The 17,796-nt window shown below is 38.0% G+C and overlaps 1 protein-coding gene across 2 annotated transcripts; it reads left to right on the forward strand.

Moving 5' to 3' along the window:
* The first annotated feature begins 234 nt into the window (after positions 1-234).
* Positions 235-17,284, forward strand: LOC107855573 (outer envelope protein 80, chloroplastic). Of its 2 annotated transcripts, XM_047399009.1 has the most exons (16): positions 236-980; positions 1,963-2,056; positions 2,228-2,310; positions 2,413-2,507; positions 2,592-2,661; positions 5,916-6,009; positions 7,405-7,489; positions 7,592-7,627; positions 13,698-13,851; positions 13,927-14,061; positions 15,132-15,202; positions 15,293-15,371; positions 15,472-15,587; positions 15,711-15,858; positions 16,388-16,457; positions 17,060-17,284. In XM_047399009.1, exons 1-16 carry the CDS (start codon positions 366-368, stop codon positions 17,212-17,214), a joined length of 2,100 nt encoding a protein of 699 aa, XP_047254965.1. In that variant the 5' UTR covers positions 236-365; the 3' UTR covers positions 17,215-17,284. The 2 variants fall into 2 exon arrangements, with proteins under 2 accessions (XP_047254966.1, XP_047254965.1); XM_047399010.1 differs by lacking the exons at positions 16,388-16,457; positions 17,060-17,284 and adding an exon at positions 16,015-16,381 and having other exon boundaries at positions 235-980.
* Positions 17,285-17,796: the final 512 nt, after the last annotated feature.

Below are 17,796 nucleotides of genomic sequence, written 5' to 3' on the forward strand. Positions count from 1 at the left end.
TTATTTAAAATATGTTTTATATATATATATATAAAATATTTATATATATTTATTTTTATTTTGCTTGTGTGACATTGACGTGATGCTGATGTGTGGACGAGTGTAATACATTCTTCAAGTGATATTTAGTTTTAAAAGGTGAAATTAATATGATTTAAAAATGTTAAAGTGAGTTTTAAGAACGAGAAAGATATGTTTTTTCTTAAAAAAAAAACACACACACTCAAGTATACCTTTTTAACTCATTTTCCCGACTTTCGTCCCCTTTCAGATTTAGGGAGTGCAACACCACTCTCTTCTTCAACCCCCTAAAACCCTAGTGGTTGTTAGTTGTTACAGGACCAAAGTAGCATTAACATTCAGCCATGCCCCAAAATGAAGACGTTCGCTTCACTTCATCTTCTATAAAAAAATTCCCTCTCTTCTCCCCGCCTCCTCTACACCACCACCGCCATACCCCTAACCCCCTACACTTTATTCTACAAAGTTTTCCCAAATTCTCACACCCATTTCATCAAAATCTCAATCCCAAAATTGGATTTTTTCAAACTTTATCCAAAAAGTTCAATCCCCAAATTACAATTCTTCAATTTCTAAGAAAACCCAGAAACATCAACCCATTTTCCTGTAATTTATCAAATACTCCTCTACTTTGTTGTGCTTCAATCGCGTTGACTCAGAGCAACCCGGATAACACTGCCAGTTTGACTGCGTCTTCGTCGGGCCCGAAAGCAGGGAGTGGGAATGAGGAGAGAGTTTTGATTAGTGAAGTGTTAGTGCGAAACAAGGATGGCGAAGAACTTGAACGGAAGGATTTGGAGAGTGAGGCGTTGAATGCACTCAAAGCATGTCGACCCAATTCGGCACTTACTGTGAGAGAGGTGCAAGAGGATGTGCATAGGATCGTTGCCAGTGGGTACTTTTGCTCCTGCATGCCTGTTGCTGTGGATACCAGAGATGGTATTCGCTTGGTATTTCAGGTACATTCCTTGCCTGAGATATTAAGTACTTCTTGTTATTAGAATGATACGGGCTCAAATTGAGGGGAATTTGGTGTTGACAGTCTTACGGTAAAAATACTTGGTCACAGAAACGGTAGGAATTTCTCATAGTTTGAGGTTTCAATGACACAGTCATTAAGGATATTTCACCGATGTAGTATATTTTCAGAATTCAACAATCTCTTCTAGTATAAAACTAAAACTATATGCATGGAAACTAACAAAGAATTTCAAGGTTGGCGAGTTTAATTACTACAATTAATGACATAAGAATTCTTTTGTAGGATGATAAAGGCCGATAAAGATATGCAGCAAATGACAAAGCTAATAATGGGGTATGTTACAACTATCAATTGGAACATTAGCATTTGAATTAGAAGTAATAATCAATGGCTATTCAATAGATGAAAAATAGATGTCAGCCTTAAGCTAAATTTTTTTTTTGAGATATTAAATAAATTAAATATGTTTTTTCCTGCGTATAGCCGGACCCAAGTAGAAGTTTAGCTTCAAAATAATTGTGTCAATGTAAGTAAAATGAATTATATCTGTCATTTCAGTATTGAGTAAATTGGAGGAGTTAAACTTAGTTTGCTTGAAAGTTGGTTCGTTTAGCTAGAAATGACAAACAAATTGGGATATACCATATTGTGTTTGCATGTGTTAAAAAGATAATAATGTTGTTAGTGTTATTTCACTTTAGTTATTGAAATTTCAGCAACAGTAGGCAGTTATTCGACTTGGATATAGATTCAATCAAGTCTTAAAAGTTTCTTTTCGACTGTTACTTTTATCAAACAAAAAATAGTTTTTCTTTCTGATAAGCAAATGACGATTGCAATATCAAATTAAAAGTTTTAAGTATTCCCTGCATTCGTGGTTGTAATGATTAAACTAGAATGTATCATTTCCTCATTTGTTGCTATGTATTATTGCTTATATCATTATGTTTCGGCATAAGGTAGAACCAAACCAAGAGTTCCATGGTTTGGTATGTGAAGGAGCCAATGTGCTTCCAGCAAGGTTTATAGAAGATTCTTTTCGAGATGGATATGGTACACTTTCCTTGTACTCTCTATGCATCCTCTATTGTCATTTCTTTACATGTTCATGAACTTCTGCTTTATATTTTTCTCTTTCAAGTATTTTAAATAATCAGCCTATATTTTACATTCTATATGGTAAGCAAACCCATCTTGTGCTCATGTTGGTGTCAAATAATGCAGGAAAAATTGTTAATATCAAGCGGATAGATGAAATAATAATCTCTATAAATGGTTGGTACATGGAGCGGGGTCTTTTTGGAGCGGTAAGCACTCTTATGACATGCAACCTCTAGTTATTTATTGCCGTTTTGAATTCCTTTCATTTTGATTTGGGAGATCTGAGTTAGAGATATCTTGTCCTATAGGTATCGGGTATAGAGATGCTCTCTGGAGGTATGATTAGGCTAGAAGTTTCTGAAGCTGAGGTGAATAACATAGCCATCCGTTTCCTGGATAGGACGTAAGAACCCAACTTTCTTATACCTATGCTTTTAGTAAATGCAATAACTCTTGGTCATTTCTGACATTTGCTTGCATGTTTCAGTGGTGAGCCAACTGTAGGGAAAACAAGGCCTGAAACTATACTTAGGCAACTTACTACAAAGAAAGGACAGGTATACTTAGTAAAGTCTTTTCTATTCTAACATCATTTGATTTATTTTTGCTCTAAAAACTTAGTTTTAATCTGTTTTCTGATATACATGTTGTAATGCCTGAAACTTTTACAATCTGAAATACGTTCTTAGTAGTTTTGTATTTCTATAAGTAGGTTAATGTATATAATGTAGCAAACTAAAGTAGGTAAAGTATGTTAGAGTAGTGAATTATCTAGTATCCTTTTCTTTTTTGCTTGTTTCTTTTGTGCCTCCTCTTTCTGCAGAACCTGAAGTTTAGTCGGAGGTCCATTCTTTAGGCTAAAAGCTGGTCATACTTTGCTTGGCAGGTATTCAACGTTTTCATAAATCAATTGGAACTTAACCAAAAGGCTGCAGTCTTTATCAACAAGTGTGCTTTCATTCTTTTGGCTTTATCTGGAAGCCCAAAAAAGTTACAGCTACCTGTTGCATGATGTATGACAACATTGCATGATGTATGAGTTAGGCGCATGTCACGTGTTTGAATCCTGATGTAGTCAAAAGCCTACTATTTAAGTTGATAAGGGTAGCGGGTGGGCCCATTATCCCCCGAGTTTCGATCGGTATCACCATTAACACTGACGATTTTCTTGGTTATCAAAAAAGATATATCTTTTGGTTATCACTGTTCTAAATTGCAGCTTCATCTCACTAGGCAACCTTTGTATCACACGTGCTTCTTAGTTAGGGGAAAGGTTTTGTACAAAATGATTGAGTGCTTTCCAAAAATGGTAATCCCATTTCTAGAGGTAAGTGCTTCAAAATAATAAGTGAACTTAAACTTCTAGTTGACATATGTTCATAATTCTCATATCTTTATATTTGGAATTTTATGTTTTGTCAACCACAAATTAGCTTGGAATTAAGGACTATTTTTGCCGTGTTGTGCTATTGTCGTACCCAATGAAACTGGTAACCTACCATGTGATGAAGAGGGTAGCTGATTAGGGATATTTGGGTTGGCAAACTGGGGAGATGTCAGCAAAAAAGTTGCATGTATCTTTTTTTAGAAAAAAAATGTTGTGTTCCTGCTAGCTTGCGCATAGACCAATCCACTAGGTACCTGCTCTCTCCCACCAGGACAGGTATCGAGTAATATTGTGCCCAAGACTTACACGATTGAGAAGAAATCACCTCACATTATTTCCTTTCTTGGGATTGAACCTAAAAATGATATTCTTTTAGAAGAGAGTATCCAATTGTTATATCCATTGGGGTTTGATCAGTTTGACGATTGCTAATCCTATTCAGGCTGCATTTGTTTTTTTTAAGATTCAGAGGTCTGAATCTGAATGCACATCTGAATGATTAAGATGTTGTCTCTGGATCTAAACACTGAATGATTAAGACTGTTTGCTTTTCATCTGAATGTGCAAAAAAAAATTATGTGTATATAATAAAATAAAAAATACAATTCAAATAAAAAACTAATTATATATCAGAGAAGTATGTAATTTAATACAACAAAATTATTATTTGATTGAAAAAAAATATTTATGTTTGTTAGTGATAGTGTAGATGGTAATGGTGGTTGCAGTGACAATGATTGATGTTAGTGATTAGTAATGTTGGTGGTGATGGTTGTAATGGTTGGTATTGTAGTGACTATTATGATGTTGGCGGTTGATAGTGGTGGTGGTGGTTGTGATGTGACGTTGCTTGATGTTAGTAGTTGGAGGTGTTGATTGTGATGGTTGAAAAATGAATGCATGATGGTTTGACAACGTGTTGGTGCTAGTTGGAGATGTTGCTAGTTGTGATGGTGGAGATGGTTGTTAGTAGAGATAAATTGTAGTGATGGTAGTGGTTGAAGTGATGGTAGAGGTGGCTTTAATAGTGACAATGTTGGTGGCTGCCAAAGAATGTGTGGAGGTTGTGATGTATTAGTGGTAGTTAGCGGTGGTGTTATTTGTGATAGATGAGTTGGTCGATAATAGGGATTGGCCGATAGTGGTTGATGATGGTGTTTGTTGTTGACGACAGTGGTGGCGGGGAATATAATTAGAATAATAGAGGTAGTAGGTGTGGTAGCGGTTGACAATAATGGATGGTAACGATATTTGTTGTCGATGGTGGTTGTGATGGTGGAGGTGGTTGACAATGGTGGCGGTGGCAGAGGTGGTTAGTGGTGGTGACTGATGATTATGAATAGAGTGGTGGTAAATATTATCCAACACCAGAATACCTCTTCAGACTTATTAAGACTTGATTCTAGATTTGAATGATTAAGACCTATTAAGCGCTAAAATCTTAATTGAAAAACAAATGCACTTAATGGTCTGAAGTCTGAACCATTCAGATTCAAACCTCCATTAAGTGCAAACAAATGAGCCCTCGGTCTTGGTGGGAGGGAGATGGTGGAAGAGGGTAGAAATTGGGGAAGTTTGGAAAAAGATAAGTTATAACCTTTTAGGGGATTTAACACATATGTCATTCAGTTTTTAATTGTTTCTTGATGTATTTTGAAGTATTCTTTTTTGAAGTAGGGCGCTCGCTGTGGGGCTCGTACCTAATTTTTTGAAGTATTCATACAAAGTTTCCATATCCATGTGGACATGCCTTGGTAAAATGAGGAGTCAACATAATAAACTTTACCGAGGTGGCGAGATCAATGCACATAGATTTATCTAAGTTGGTCCAACTATCCATATCTTTTGATCAAGAACCCTATGTACTGCTGATGAATAGACGGTAGTGTACTGGTGCATCCCAATTTATGAACTACAATTGTTAGCCCTGCAAAGTAATTATGGTATCCGAAGCACGGAGAAAGAAAACTTAATGCTTAGTAAATTATGGGCCGTTTTTCCTTTACTAATTTCCACCTTCTGATTGTGTGAAATTATCTGTCCGAAACAGCCTCTCTACCCCCACAAACGCGGGGTAATAGTTGTGATTGTGAAATTGTTGGAAGGTGTTATCCTATTTTTTGCTGCAAAATTGATTCTCAATCTAAAGGCCACATAGTTGACATTATGTTTCTTCTTGTTTATTGCAAGAGGTCCTTAATCATGGGTTTCTCTTGTGCAGTTAACCATAGTGTATCAAACGACCAAAGGAGTGTATCTTACTCTTAACCGCATCTATAACTTCTTAATTGTGAAGTGGCATAAGTGAAATTTCTGATTTTGCAATTGCATGGAAATTTTAAAATTGTTATGTGATATTTCCTCCTTGGAAACCCACTATCTTTGTGCTTGTTTTAATGTAAAATTTTATCTATTCTTGTTTAGGTTTACAGCATGCTTCAAGGGAAAAGAGACGTGGACACTGTCTTAGCTATGGGCATTATGGAAGATGTTAGCATTATTCCCCAACCTGCTGGAGGTGCTTTAGTAAAGATGGTTTCAACTTTCTAATCCTGTTGCACTTCTCGTGCATAATTCATTTTCATCTTTGTAACATGGGGCATCACTGGGATGTTTTCTTTTCCTTTGTATTTGGGGTGGGGTGGGGGTGGGGGTGATTATAGGACAAAAATCAAAATGAAATGATTCTATAGTATCGAAAGGAAAAAAAATAAAATAATGAAGTGGAAAAAGGTTCAAAAATATCTCGCTACCTTCGTCTATTAGCAAGTTTGTCCCTAGTTATACTATAGGGCCAAATATGCCCCCCCGTTAGCAAAATATGCAAAAATGCCCCTGTTTTGGATGGAATCCCCAAAACAAAATGGTTAAGGATACCAGGGAAAATCTTTATTAGGTAAATACATAAACTAACAAAACATTAGCTCTTCATCCCCTTTGTATAATTTGGATTTGGACTATATGTCTAGATAGAAATTGTAGGTGTTTTGATGAGAAGAAAGAATATATTGTTGTTGGAAAACAGAGATGTCTGCAGTGCTTGCTTTTTTTATTTTTGGGAATGGGGGGAGTGCTGTGAGGGAATCTGCTGGACTTAATTGATTCCTTATATAATTTGGAGGTGAATGCCTTATGCATTTACTTTAAATAAAATCACTCTAATTAATTAAAAAACTACTAACAAACACCACTTTCAGTTTAAGAGATGCATTATGAGGCAAATGAATGTTTTCTGTCTTTTAAAAGTTACTTTCTTTTTTCTTTTGCAAACATGAAAAACACTTTTTAATTACTATAATTGTTTATCTTGCTATTTTGCTGTCATTATTTTCCTTCCTATCCTTCTCTGATTGCACTTTTTGTTAGTCGAGGGTCCATCGTAAAGAACCTCTTTACGCCACAAAGGTTGGGGTAAGGTCTTGCATACTTCCTACTCCCTCCCCAGACCCCACTTGTAGGATTACCCAGTGTATATTGTCATTGTAACCTTTTGGACTTAAGCGTAAAAACTAAGTCTTTTTTTAATAAGTAAAAAGTCTAATCTAACTTGAATATAAGAGGCAAAATATATCATGTATTAAATCCAAGAATGAATAAAATAGTTAAACAAATTTGTGAAAAAAGTGGTATGTTCTTAGAGAAGACGTTAGAGGTTATGGAAAAATGTATTTGCTTTGTCAAATTTATAGCTAAAAGACTATTTTGCTGTGAGTTTCTTTGGTTGTGCTGGGTGAACACTGATTAGGCAAATGATTTATATAGAATGCCGTACATATATAAGCGACTGTATACACAACAAACAAAATTGGTGGGCTTGCCGGCTTGGGGCCCCTCCTTACTCTTCTAGTCATTTCCTGTGTGTGCTATCATTGTTCTTTGTAGTGTAGAGTAACTTTTTGATGTAAAATTGCAGACACCGGTAAGGTAGACTTGGTTATGAATGTTGTTGAGCGCAAGAGTGGAGGTGGTATTTCTGCCGGTGGTGGAATTTCTAGTGGGTATGTGATATTTGGGAAGTTATTATTCTTGGAAAACTACTTTGTCATTATGTTCCTTTTGGGTTCTCCACTGTTGTTTACTGGTATGTGTTTCAATTTCAGGATCACAAGTGGCCCCCTTGCTGGATTGATTGGAAGGTAATTGCGATAGTATGAAATTCTCTCGGTGTTGAGATCTGTTTCCAACTTTAGGATCTTTTTGGGGCTAATGGTCAAAGCTTGGCGTTCTTCCATGATCTTAAAATTTTTCAACACTTTGTTATTGGCATTTCTCAGTGGTTGAACTGCATTTTTATGTCACATCCTCATGTGAGTTTTGCATGTGGCTGACGTGGTAGTGAAATTGGATTCTCAGGCCATTCAAAAGAGGGAGAATTTCAAGTATCTTGAGTCTATGATTTAGGGGAATGGTAAGATTGACGAGGATGTCACGCACCGTATTGGTGCAGGGTGGTTGAGATGGAGGCTCGCTTCTGGAGTCTTGTGTGATAAGAAGATGTCTCCTAAGCTTAAAGGTAAGTTCTACAGAGTGGCAGTCTGCTATATGTAGTATTGATGATGAGCAGCTAACTGCAAGGGATCAGGTCCCTGGATGTGCAAAGAAAAGTACAATTGTCTGCATAGTTTTGTTCTCGTGTAACAAACTTGCAGGTGCTATTTTTTACTGATTAGGACAGCTGGTCTAATGATATTTCAACTCTCGCTTTTTAATCAAATGAGGTTTTTGCAAATTCAAGAGCGGAAGAGAGATAGAAGCAAAAACTCCACTGCTGAAGTTCTTGGTTATTTATGTAGCTTAAATTGAAATTGTTCTTGAGTTAGTACTGATTTGTAACTGAACTACTCATGCTATTAGAGTAGTGTTTTTATCTTTGAGTAGAGGGTGCTTAGGTAGAGTTGCCTAAGTGTGAGGTTGATTAGAGTTGATCAACGTAGAGAGTCCTTAGTAGCGTTGCCAAGATGAGCTTTAGTAGAGTTATTAGTTATTACAAGCGAAAGGAGCCTAGAGGTAGGCTGAAATCTAGACTATAATTAGGAGGTTGATTATAGTGGATTTTTCTTTGGTGCTTGTGAGGGCAAGCCGTGGTTTTTCCCTTCCTGGGTTTCCACGTAAAAATCTTGCGTTTTTACTCTTCCTGCACTGTCTTTAGTTTTTAAGCACTCTATTGTTTGATTGCCTGTGATTGACTCCGAGGGACCTGGTCCCACACTGTGTGGTGCAACCCCAAGGGTTCCAACAATTGGTATCAGAGACAGGTCACTCTAAAAGGTTCAAACCTAGAGTGTTTTGGTTATCATGTCTGCTCCATCAAATCTGGAAGAAGGGCAATCTACCATAAGAGCTCCTAGATTAATGGATAGTACTATGGGTGGTGAAAAACAAGGATGTTTGACTTCATTATGGCTGAAGATAGTGAATTGATGTACGTAGTCTTTGATGGACCTCATGTTCCTGCAAAAGAAGGAGATGTTACAAAAATGGTTATCAAAAGCAGGAGGGAATTTAATGAAGAAGATAGAAGGAAGATTGAGAAAAACTACAAGGCCAAGAAATTGTTAGTCTGTGGAATAGGGCCTGATGACTATAACAAGATCTCAACTTTTGAAAATGCTAAAAAGATCTCGGATTGCTTGAGGACTGCACATGAAGGTACTACTGATATGAAGGATTGAAAAGTAGACATGCTGACTACTCAGTATGAAACCTTCACCATGGAAGAAGAAAACTATTCAAGAGATGCTACCAGGTTTACTTCTATCACTAATGGGTTACACTGCTTAGGTGAAGTAATTCCCTCGTGCAAACAGGTGAGAAAAATTCTTAAGGTCCTTTCTAAATCCTGGGAAAGCAAAGTGTATGCTATCATTAAGGCTAGGACTTAAAAACTCTCACCATGGATGAACTCATTAACTCATTGGGAACCTAAAAACTCATTAACTTAAAAAGCAACAAGTGCATGAGAAGATTGAGGTAAAAATGGAGAAATCCTTATAAAAGCTTCAAGATCAGGGCCAAATGAAGATGACTCTGATGTTGCCTACTTGGCAAGTCCTGAACACTTTATCAAGGATTGTCCAATGCACAAAATGGACCATCAGGATTATCACATTACTGGAGGTGACAAAGGAAGAGACAGGGACTAGGTCCCTATAAAATCAAGAAGATAGGTTGCAGCTGATCTTGAAGTCAAACAAGCCTTAGTGGGATGGGTTGACGACTCTAGTAAATCAGATGGAGTTGAGAAGTCTGCAGATGTTTCCATACTTGTAGTGGAAGATGAGAATGTGACCTTTGATTCCTTATTTGCCTTTATAGCAGACACTGAAAACGAAGAAGAAAATGAGGTAACTATCTCTGAGATTAAGAAGAAGCTTGAAAATTATTTTGATAAGAAGATAAAGAAGCTAGCATATGTATTGATTGATACTTTGTGGAAATTGAGTACTGAGAAAAATGGTCTGGAAGAAAAGATAGAGAATCAGAAGCTTAAATTAATTGCCTTAACTCACCAGATTTTTGAAATAGAAGAACAATGTGCTAAGTTAAAATTTAACAATTTGAGTTTGGTAAGCCAACTGAAGAAAGTAGATGCTTCTGATAGCAAAGGGAAGAAAGAGGCCTCATAGCTTCAAAGTGAGCTTGAAGAGAAGATGAAGAATTCTTAAAACCATCTCATGACCGTGCTCTAGAAGAATGAGCAGTTAGAAAGGGACCTGGTCCGTTTGAGGGAAGAACTCAAAAATTCTGTTCGGTGGACTTCATCCTCACAAATCCTCTCTAATTTCACTGGTCAGGGAGTTTATAATGGTAAGGGACTTGGGCATCAGTACAAAACTTAATCTTCTGGGTCTTAAGACAAGGTTGTTCAAGATGTCAAAAACAAAGCATGTAAATCCTTATGCACTCACTGTGGAAGAGATGGACATCTGAAAGAAAACTGTCTAAGCTGGCTCAGAGCAAGAATGACAAATGTTAGACATGTCCACCAGGGGAGCACCTATCCCAATGGTCTAAGACCTTAGATCATCTGAAAGAAGACTGTCTAAGATGGCTCAGAGCAAGAATGACAAATGTTAGAATGAGCTCACAAAAATGTGAAAGAAGCTGGCAAGTTCAAAGCAATGCAGAAGGGACTCTGGACACTTGTAGAATGTCCTCAGACCTATTTCCAGAACAAGTCATGGTATAATGTAGTGTAATAAATCTAACAAGCTGATGCTAGGATTGATCACATCAGCCTGTCCTACTATCAAGTGAATCAGTGTCTCTTCTCAAAATTGACTATATTTAGAAGGTTCCAAGTGAATTAGATGGACCAGGTACCAGGTGAATTGAGTTGCAGATTTGAATGGTATGCCGATAGGGGAAAGTATGTGATGTGCTGAATAGATGAATGAGGGGAGTCACGTTGATAGGGGGAAGAAGTATACAAATGCACTGAATGAAGGTGCATGATGACGGGGGGAGAAATCAAAGTTTTTTGCTGCAAAAGACAACAAGGGACTAGGTCCTGTGTTGCATGATGGAGTAAGCATGATGATTGGGGGAACATTCCTATTCAGGTGGTAATCACACCGATTAAATGTGATGAATGTGTATTGATGCTCAAAACTGTATGGTTGGTTTGTTATCATCAAAAAGGGGGAAAATTGCTATATGTAGTTTTGATGATGAGCAACTAACTGCAAGGGACCTGGTCCCTTGGATGTGCAAGGAACAGTATAACTGGCACGAGTTGTCTGTGTAGTTTTGTCCTCTTGTGTAACAAACTTGCAGGTGCTATTTTGTACTGATTAGGACGGTTGGTCCAATGATATTTCAGCCTTAATTATCACTCATCTATAAAAGGAAAAGAGATACTTTCATCAAATGAGGTTTTTACAAATTCAAGAGTGGAAGAGAGATAGAAGCAAAAACTCTACTGCCCAAGTTCTTATCTATTTATGTGAGCTTAAATTGAAACTGTTCTTGAGTTGGTACTGATTTGTAACTGAACTACTAATGCTATAATGCTATAAGAGTAATGTTTTCATCTTTGAGTTGAGAGTGCTTAGGTAGAGTTGCCTAAGTGTGAGGCTGATTAGAGTTAATTAGCGTAGAGAATCCTTGGTAGAGTTGCCATGATGAGCTTTTAGTAGAGTTATTACAAGCAAAAGGAGCCTAAAGGTAGGCTGAAATCTAGACTGTAATCAGGAGGTTGATTGTAGTAGATTTCTTTGGTGCTTGTAAGGCAAGCCGTAGTTTTTCCCTTCTTGGGTTTTCACGTAAAAATCTTGTGTTTTTACTCTTCCTGCACTGTTTTTAGTTTTCTAGCACTCTATTGTTTGATTGCCTGTGATCAACTCTGAGGGATCTTGTCCCTCAATGTGTGGTGCAACCCTCAGGGTTCCATAACAGTCTGACCGACTATGTTGTATGGAGGGAGTGTTGTCCAGTTAAGAACTCCCACATTCAAAAGTTTAAGGTGGCGGAGATGAGGATGTTGCGATGGATATATGGACTTACCAAGAGGGACAGGGTTAGAAATGAGATTATTCGGGAGAGGGTAGAAGTGGCTTTAGTGAAGGACAAGATGCGAGAAGTGAGGTTGCGATGGTTCGGGCATGTGATGAGAAGGGGCACGGATGCTCTAGTGCGGAGGTGTGAGAGGTCGACTATGGATGGTTTTAGGTGGGGTAGAGTTAGGCCGAAGAAATATTGAAGGGAGGTGATTAGGCATGACATGAGGCAGCTACAACTTACGGGGGACATGATCCTTGATAGGAAGGTGTGGAGGATGCGTATTAGGGTAGAGGGTTATTAAGTAGGAGTACGTCCGTAATGGTAAGGAAGAGTGCTTTGTTTGTATCTGTTCCTAGAGTTTCTTGTAGCCTCTTGTTCGTGGTGTTTTGATAATGTCTATGCTTTCGAATAACTAGTTTATAGTATTGCCTTGTGGGTGTCTGTCTTTTTTTTTTTTTTTTTTTTTTTTTTTGAGAAAACAATTTTGTATTATAAACCAATACTTGGGCAAGTACTGAAAACCCTTACAAGAAAGTTGTGAATCATGTAAACACAATATCAGCCCTAGAATGCATCTAAAACTTCTAGGATTGCTTCTGCATCTACAAGTGAAATCTTTGTACACCTAAAACAAAGTAACAACATGCAATCTGCTTTAATCTTCTGTAAGGATCTACTCTTATTCTCAAAGCTCCTAGAATTCCTTTCTTTCCAAATGGTCCACCAAATGCATGCTGGAATAATCCTCCATTAGCCTATGTTCTTTGCTACATTCCCTGCTTCTTCCCAGCTAGAAAGAGTGTCAACAATCTTACTAGGCATTGTCCATTGGATGCCTCTGAGATTGATGAAAATCTTCCATAATTGATCAGTGATTCTGCAATGTAGGAACAAATGGATCACCGTCTCAACTGTCCTGTTTCCATTATTATCTAGCGGTGTGATATGCCTTTTTGTTGTTTGCTTTTATGTTTTTTTGTTTGTTATTTGTCCTGAGCCGGCGGTTTATCGAAAACCACCTCTCTACTTTATCTAAGGTAGTGGTATGCACTTTACCCTCCCCGACCCCACTTTGTGGGAATACATTGGGTATGTTGTTGGTTAAACCTATATATATGCTAAGTACGGAGAGTTTTCTGTATTACGTTCAGTTATCTTTTGGGACAACTTCTCGATAAACCATTAACGTGACTTTCTGTTCCAAAAGAGCAGCATATTCAGTGCTTTACTTAGAAACACTTTTACAAAATGCGTAACCCTTTTGGGGAGCACTTCTGCAAAATCCATGTATTTCTGTTACATTTGGTGGTTTTATTCAACAAGCTGCAGATCTACTCCAAATAGCTTTTATAAGGACATTATGAAGAGGCCAATGTGACATCTTTTCTTAAAAAAAGAATCTGTAGAGTGAGTTACCTTTTTTTAGCTAAATACTTCTAGGGAAGAAATTCTTGCATGGACTTCTTTTGAAAAACTGGATAGCTCTCAATTCTGAAAAAGAAAACTGGATAGCTCTCTCAAAGAAAGCCTTAAGATGACTATAAGCGGACATCCCTGCTAGTAATTAACTTGCTGAGTATTAGCAGTTACCTATTATAATCGTTGTGTTGCTAAATTTCCACCTTGAATTATTTTCCCAAAAAGAAAGGATCATTTCACCCTTTTTACCAAGGATATGCTGTTCATTATGTCTGTCCATTTCAGTTGTGCCATATACCACAAGAATCTTTTTGGGAGAAATCAAAAGCTGAATTTGTCACTAGAGCGGGGGCAAATTGACTCAATCTTTCGGATAAATTACACAGATCCATGGATTGAAGGAGATGATAAGAGGACTTCAAGATCAATCATGATACAGGTAATTAAGTTCCTAGAGTATATATCAGGACAGTTCTCGAGAGCTCTTTTCTACCTAACTTCCTATTTTGACTAGAATTCGAGGACACCTGGCACACTTGTTCATAATCAACCCGATGGTAGCCTGACAATTGGACGTGTCACAGCGGGGATTGAGTACAGTCGGCCATTCAGGCCAAAGTGGAATGGGACAGCTGGAGTCATGTTTCAGGTAGCTTTTATATTAGTGTCTTCAGATAATTTGTGCCCTCCCGTGAAATGATTATTTTACTTTCTCCTGTGGTTTGCATGGTTATAGAGGTAAATGTACTGATAATGGTTTTTATTTATTTTCTGGGAGTACAACAGTTGATTCTGTAGTCCCCGGTTGATATTGAGTTGAATTGGTTACTCCAGGAGAATGACAGTTTCTGCTTGTGAGAAACTGACCTGTTGTTTCGTAAGGCGTAAAGGATACGTATTTAGTGTCAAGAATCAAATATACGAAGACCTTTCTATTCTTCCAACCTCAACAGTATGTCCTAGCGTGCAATGTACTGTATGCAGGGGTTAATCCTAATTCTCGTCCAGATGGGATATTTGGGATGGGTTTGTTTAGTAATTAAATTTTTTGAATTTACAATCCCTAATCATAGTCCCTACTCCCTCCATCCCAATTTATGTGACACTCTTTCCTTTTTAGATGGTCCCAAAAAGAATGACACCTTTCTATCTTCAGTAACAACTTACTTTAAACTTCCTCATTTTTCCCTTAATGAGATGCATTATAGCCACACCAAATATCTATGGCTTATTTTAAACCACAAGTTTAAAAAGTCTTCCATTCATTTTTAAACTTTGTGCCTAGTCAACACCTTCTCATAAATGGGGACGGAGGGAGTAATAATATTTCATTGACCCACTGCTGTTTCAGGGACCAAAGAATATTTCCAACACATAAACTTTGGGTTATTCATTGTTTAGGAGAAACGTTAAATGTGCTTTATCTAAAAAATAAAAGATAAACGTTACTTGTTCTTAACAATGCAATGCTATCACGCCTAGGAATAATTTGAGTCAATTATTCAATAACGAGCAGAAGTTAGGCATGCGTAGTTTGAATGATATTTTAAGGAAAAGGTTGAATTGTAAGTGTGTGCCAAGGAGGATGGAGACTCTTGTTTCTAGTCTTGGGTTTTTTTACAGAGTTATTTGATTATTATTCCCAGAGTCTGATATATTCTTTGTTTCCCATTTCTGTTAATGCTATTGCTACTTGCGCTTCCTGTTTGAATTTCTCAGCGTGCTGGTGCTCGGGATGACAAGGGGGGTCCTATTATAAGGGATTACTACAGTAGTCCACTTACTGCAAGGTATAGATTGATGATGGTTTATGCTGCCTAAAGTGTTGTATATCTGACCATAAGAAAATGTGCAACGTGTTCCTTTCTGAACTGCTGCAGTGGCAACACTCATGATGATATGTTACTTGCCAAACTTGAGGCTGTCTATACTGGTTCTGGTGACCCTGGTTCTTCAGTGGTCAGTTTCCTAATATTCTGCCAGATTCTTTGTTTAGTAACAAAGGGATAGAAAAAATTCTTGATGCACCCCTTCGCTATTTTTCCCTGCTGTTTTGCAGTTTGTTTTTAACATGGATCAGGGACTTCCTGTGTGGTCAGAGTGGTTAGTTTTCAACAGAGTCAATGCTCGTGCTAGAAAAGGATTGGTATTAGGTCCTCTGCATCTTCTCCTAAGGTATATTCTCCATCTGTTATGATGATTAGCTCGAAAGATCTGAATTTGTTTTTCCTTCCTAAAACTGTATCCTTTAAAAGTTCCCATAACTTAAATTGCTGGCTATTGTGATTCTTTTTCCAGCTTCTCTGGTGGTCATGTGGTTGGTAATTTTCCGCCACATGAAGCATTTGCGCTTGGTGGAACCAATAGTGTAAGAGGATATGAAGAAGGGGCAGTTGGCTCCGGCCGATCTTATGTGGTTGGCTGTGGAGAAATTTCATTCCCTCTGGTAAGTGGAGGCAGTTGGAAACTTTAGTCTGATAGTTAAGCTCATTTCTCTAGATATTGGTGGATTTTTATTTCTCATCTATCCAATGATGTGCTGGTGCTATCTCGACTCTACCAAGATGGTGTTGCTAATGTTCTTTTATTTTTATTTTTTTAGAGAACACCGGCCTATGTGTCTTTCCCTACAATTTCTTAGATCTCTCTCTCTCTCTCTCTCTCTCTCTCTCTCGTTGATAACTGCGGATTCGGGCCAGCTTGGATACACCTTGATTACAGCACGAGGGACCTGCATCCTTCCACTCACCAGGACAACTACCAGTTAACTCACTGCCCAAGTGTTCAGATAGCTGAGGACATGAAACTTCTTGCCTCTACTATGTTATGGACCCAGCCTCACATGGTCTTTGTTCCAGCTTTATCGACCATTAAGCTTCACCCTTGGGTTCTACAATATATTAGTTCTCTGATAAATGTAATTGGTGTGAATGCTCTATGTATCTTCTTTCTTATGATATTCCCACATTTTGCAGATGGGGCCAGTAGAAGGAGCTGTATTTGCTGATTATGGCACAGACCTTGCATCTGGTCCAACTGTTCCTGGTATGTATCTCTGGTCTGATGTTTTTTTTTTTTGTTTTTTGCTAGTGTCCTCGTCCCCTGTCCCCTCCCCCTGTTGAAAGGTAATAATTCCGATACTTCGAACCATTTTAACGGAAGGAGTAGTCTAATGCAACCAGATTGGTAGAATAAGCATGGGATACTTGGATACTAAATTCACAATCATGAAGGGAGATGTAAACTGTATTTCTCAGTGTCAAATTTATTCGCGAGACTTGGGGTTTCATTGACAAGCACTCTACTCAAACTACTGTAAATTTTGCTTCTAAGGGGATGTATCTCGCCCTCCATGTTTTGTTATGTCATGCTAAAGCAATTATATCATTGTCAAAATCTTGATCTCTGGATTTCCCCGGGCTTTGATCTGGTTTGTGATGTATGGATTGGACACGTGTCACGAGTTCAAATCATGTCGTAGACAAAAGCACAAGCATGGTATTTAAATGGAGAGCGGTAGATGGGCAAACCCATTATCCACTAAGTTTTGAACCGCGTGCTCGCTAACCCAAAAAAGAATTCTTGAACTCTGGATTTTACATTGTACTTATGCAACCCTTCATTTAATTGTTGTTTTTCCTTGTCAGGTGATCCTGCTGGACCAAGGCGAAAACCTGGAAGTGGATATGGATGTGGGGTTGGTATTCGCGTAGACTCTCCATTGGGTCCTTTAAGACTAGAGTATGCCTTCAATGATCAGCGTACTGGAAGGTTTCACTTTGGTGTTGGCCTGAGAAACTGATACTATTCCTCACCACTTGTTGGTTAACATTTATATCATATTATTCTTATGGGTTGCTTTCTTAGGTTAATTCATTTGCATCTCTCTCCCTCTCCGGCCCTCTTCCCCCCCCCCCCTCCCTCTCCCTTTCTCCCTTCTCTCTCTCGTGTTTGAATGTAACTGTAGGGTAAACACACAGCAGTCCCTCCCTCCCTCGTCTCTTTCTCTCTCCCCCTTTCCCCCTTCTCTCTCTCGGGTTTGAATGTAACTGTAGGGGTAAACACTCACGTTTTTAGAAGGCCTGAATACACATGCGGCTCTCTGAACTTGATTACTATTTCCATGACATCTCACCTAAGGGCATCTATTAAACACTTGAAGTTGGTAAAATTGGTGCCTATTAAAAATGATGTGCACAACTAGTCGATAACTAATTGTGTGCACTTTCCATTGCTGTGACAGCACAACTATTAATGAAAAATGGAGCATGACTTTCATTTTCTTTTTAGTTTCTTCGCTAGACTGCAATGGCAGTGGCAGTGTCGTTTTTTTCTTTCTTCTTCCTACTCGAAGTGCTGCTGAAAAATCCAAATCACTGTGAAG

Source organism: Capsicum annuum, chromosome 11 (genome assembly GCF_002878395.1).
Source record: "Capsicum annuum cultivar UCD-10X-F1 chromosome 11, UCD10Xv1.1, whole genome shotgun sequence".
NCBI classification, from domain to species: Eukaryota; Viridiplantae; Streptophyta; class Magnoliopsida; order Solanales; family Solanaceae; genus Capsicum; species Capsicum annuum.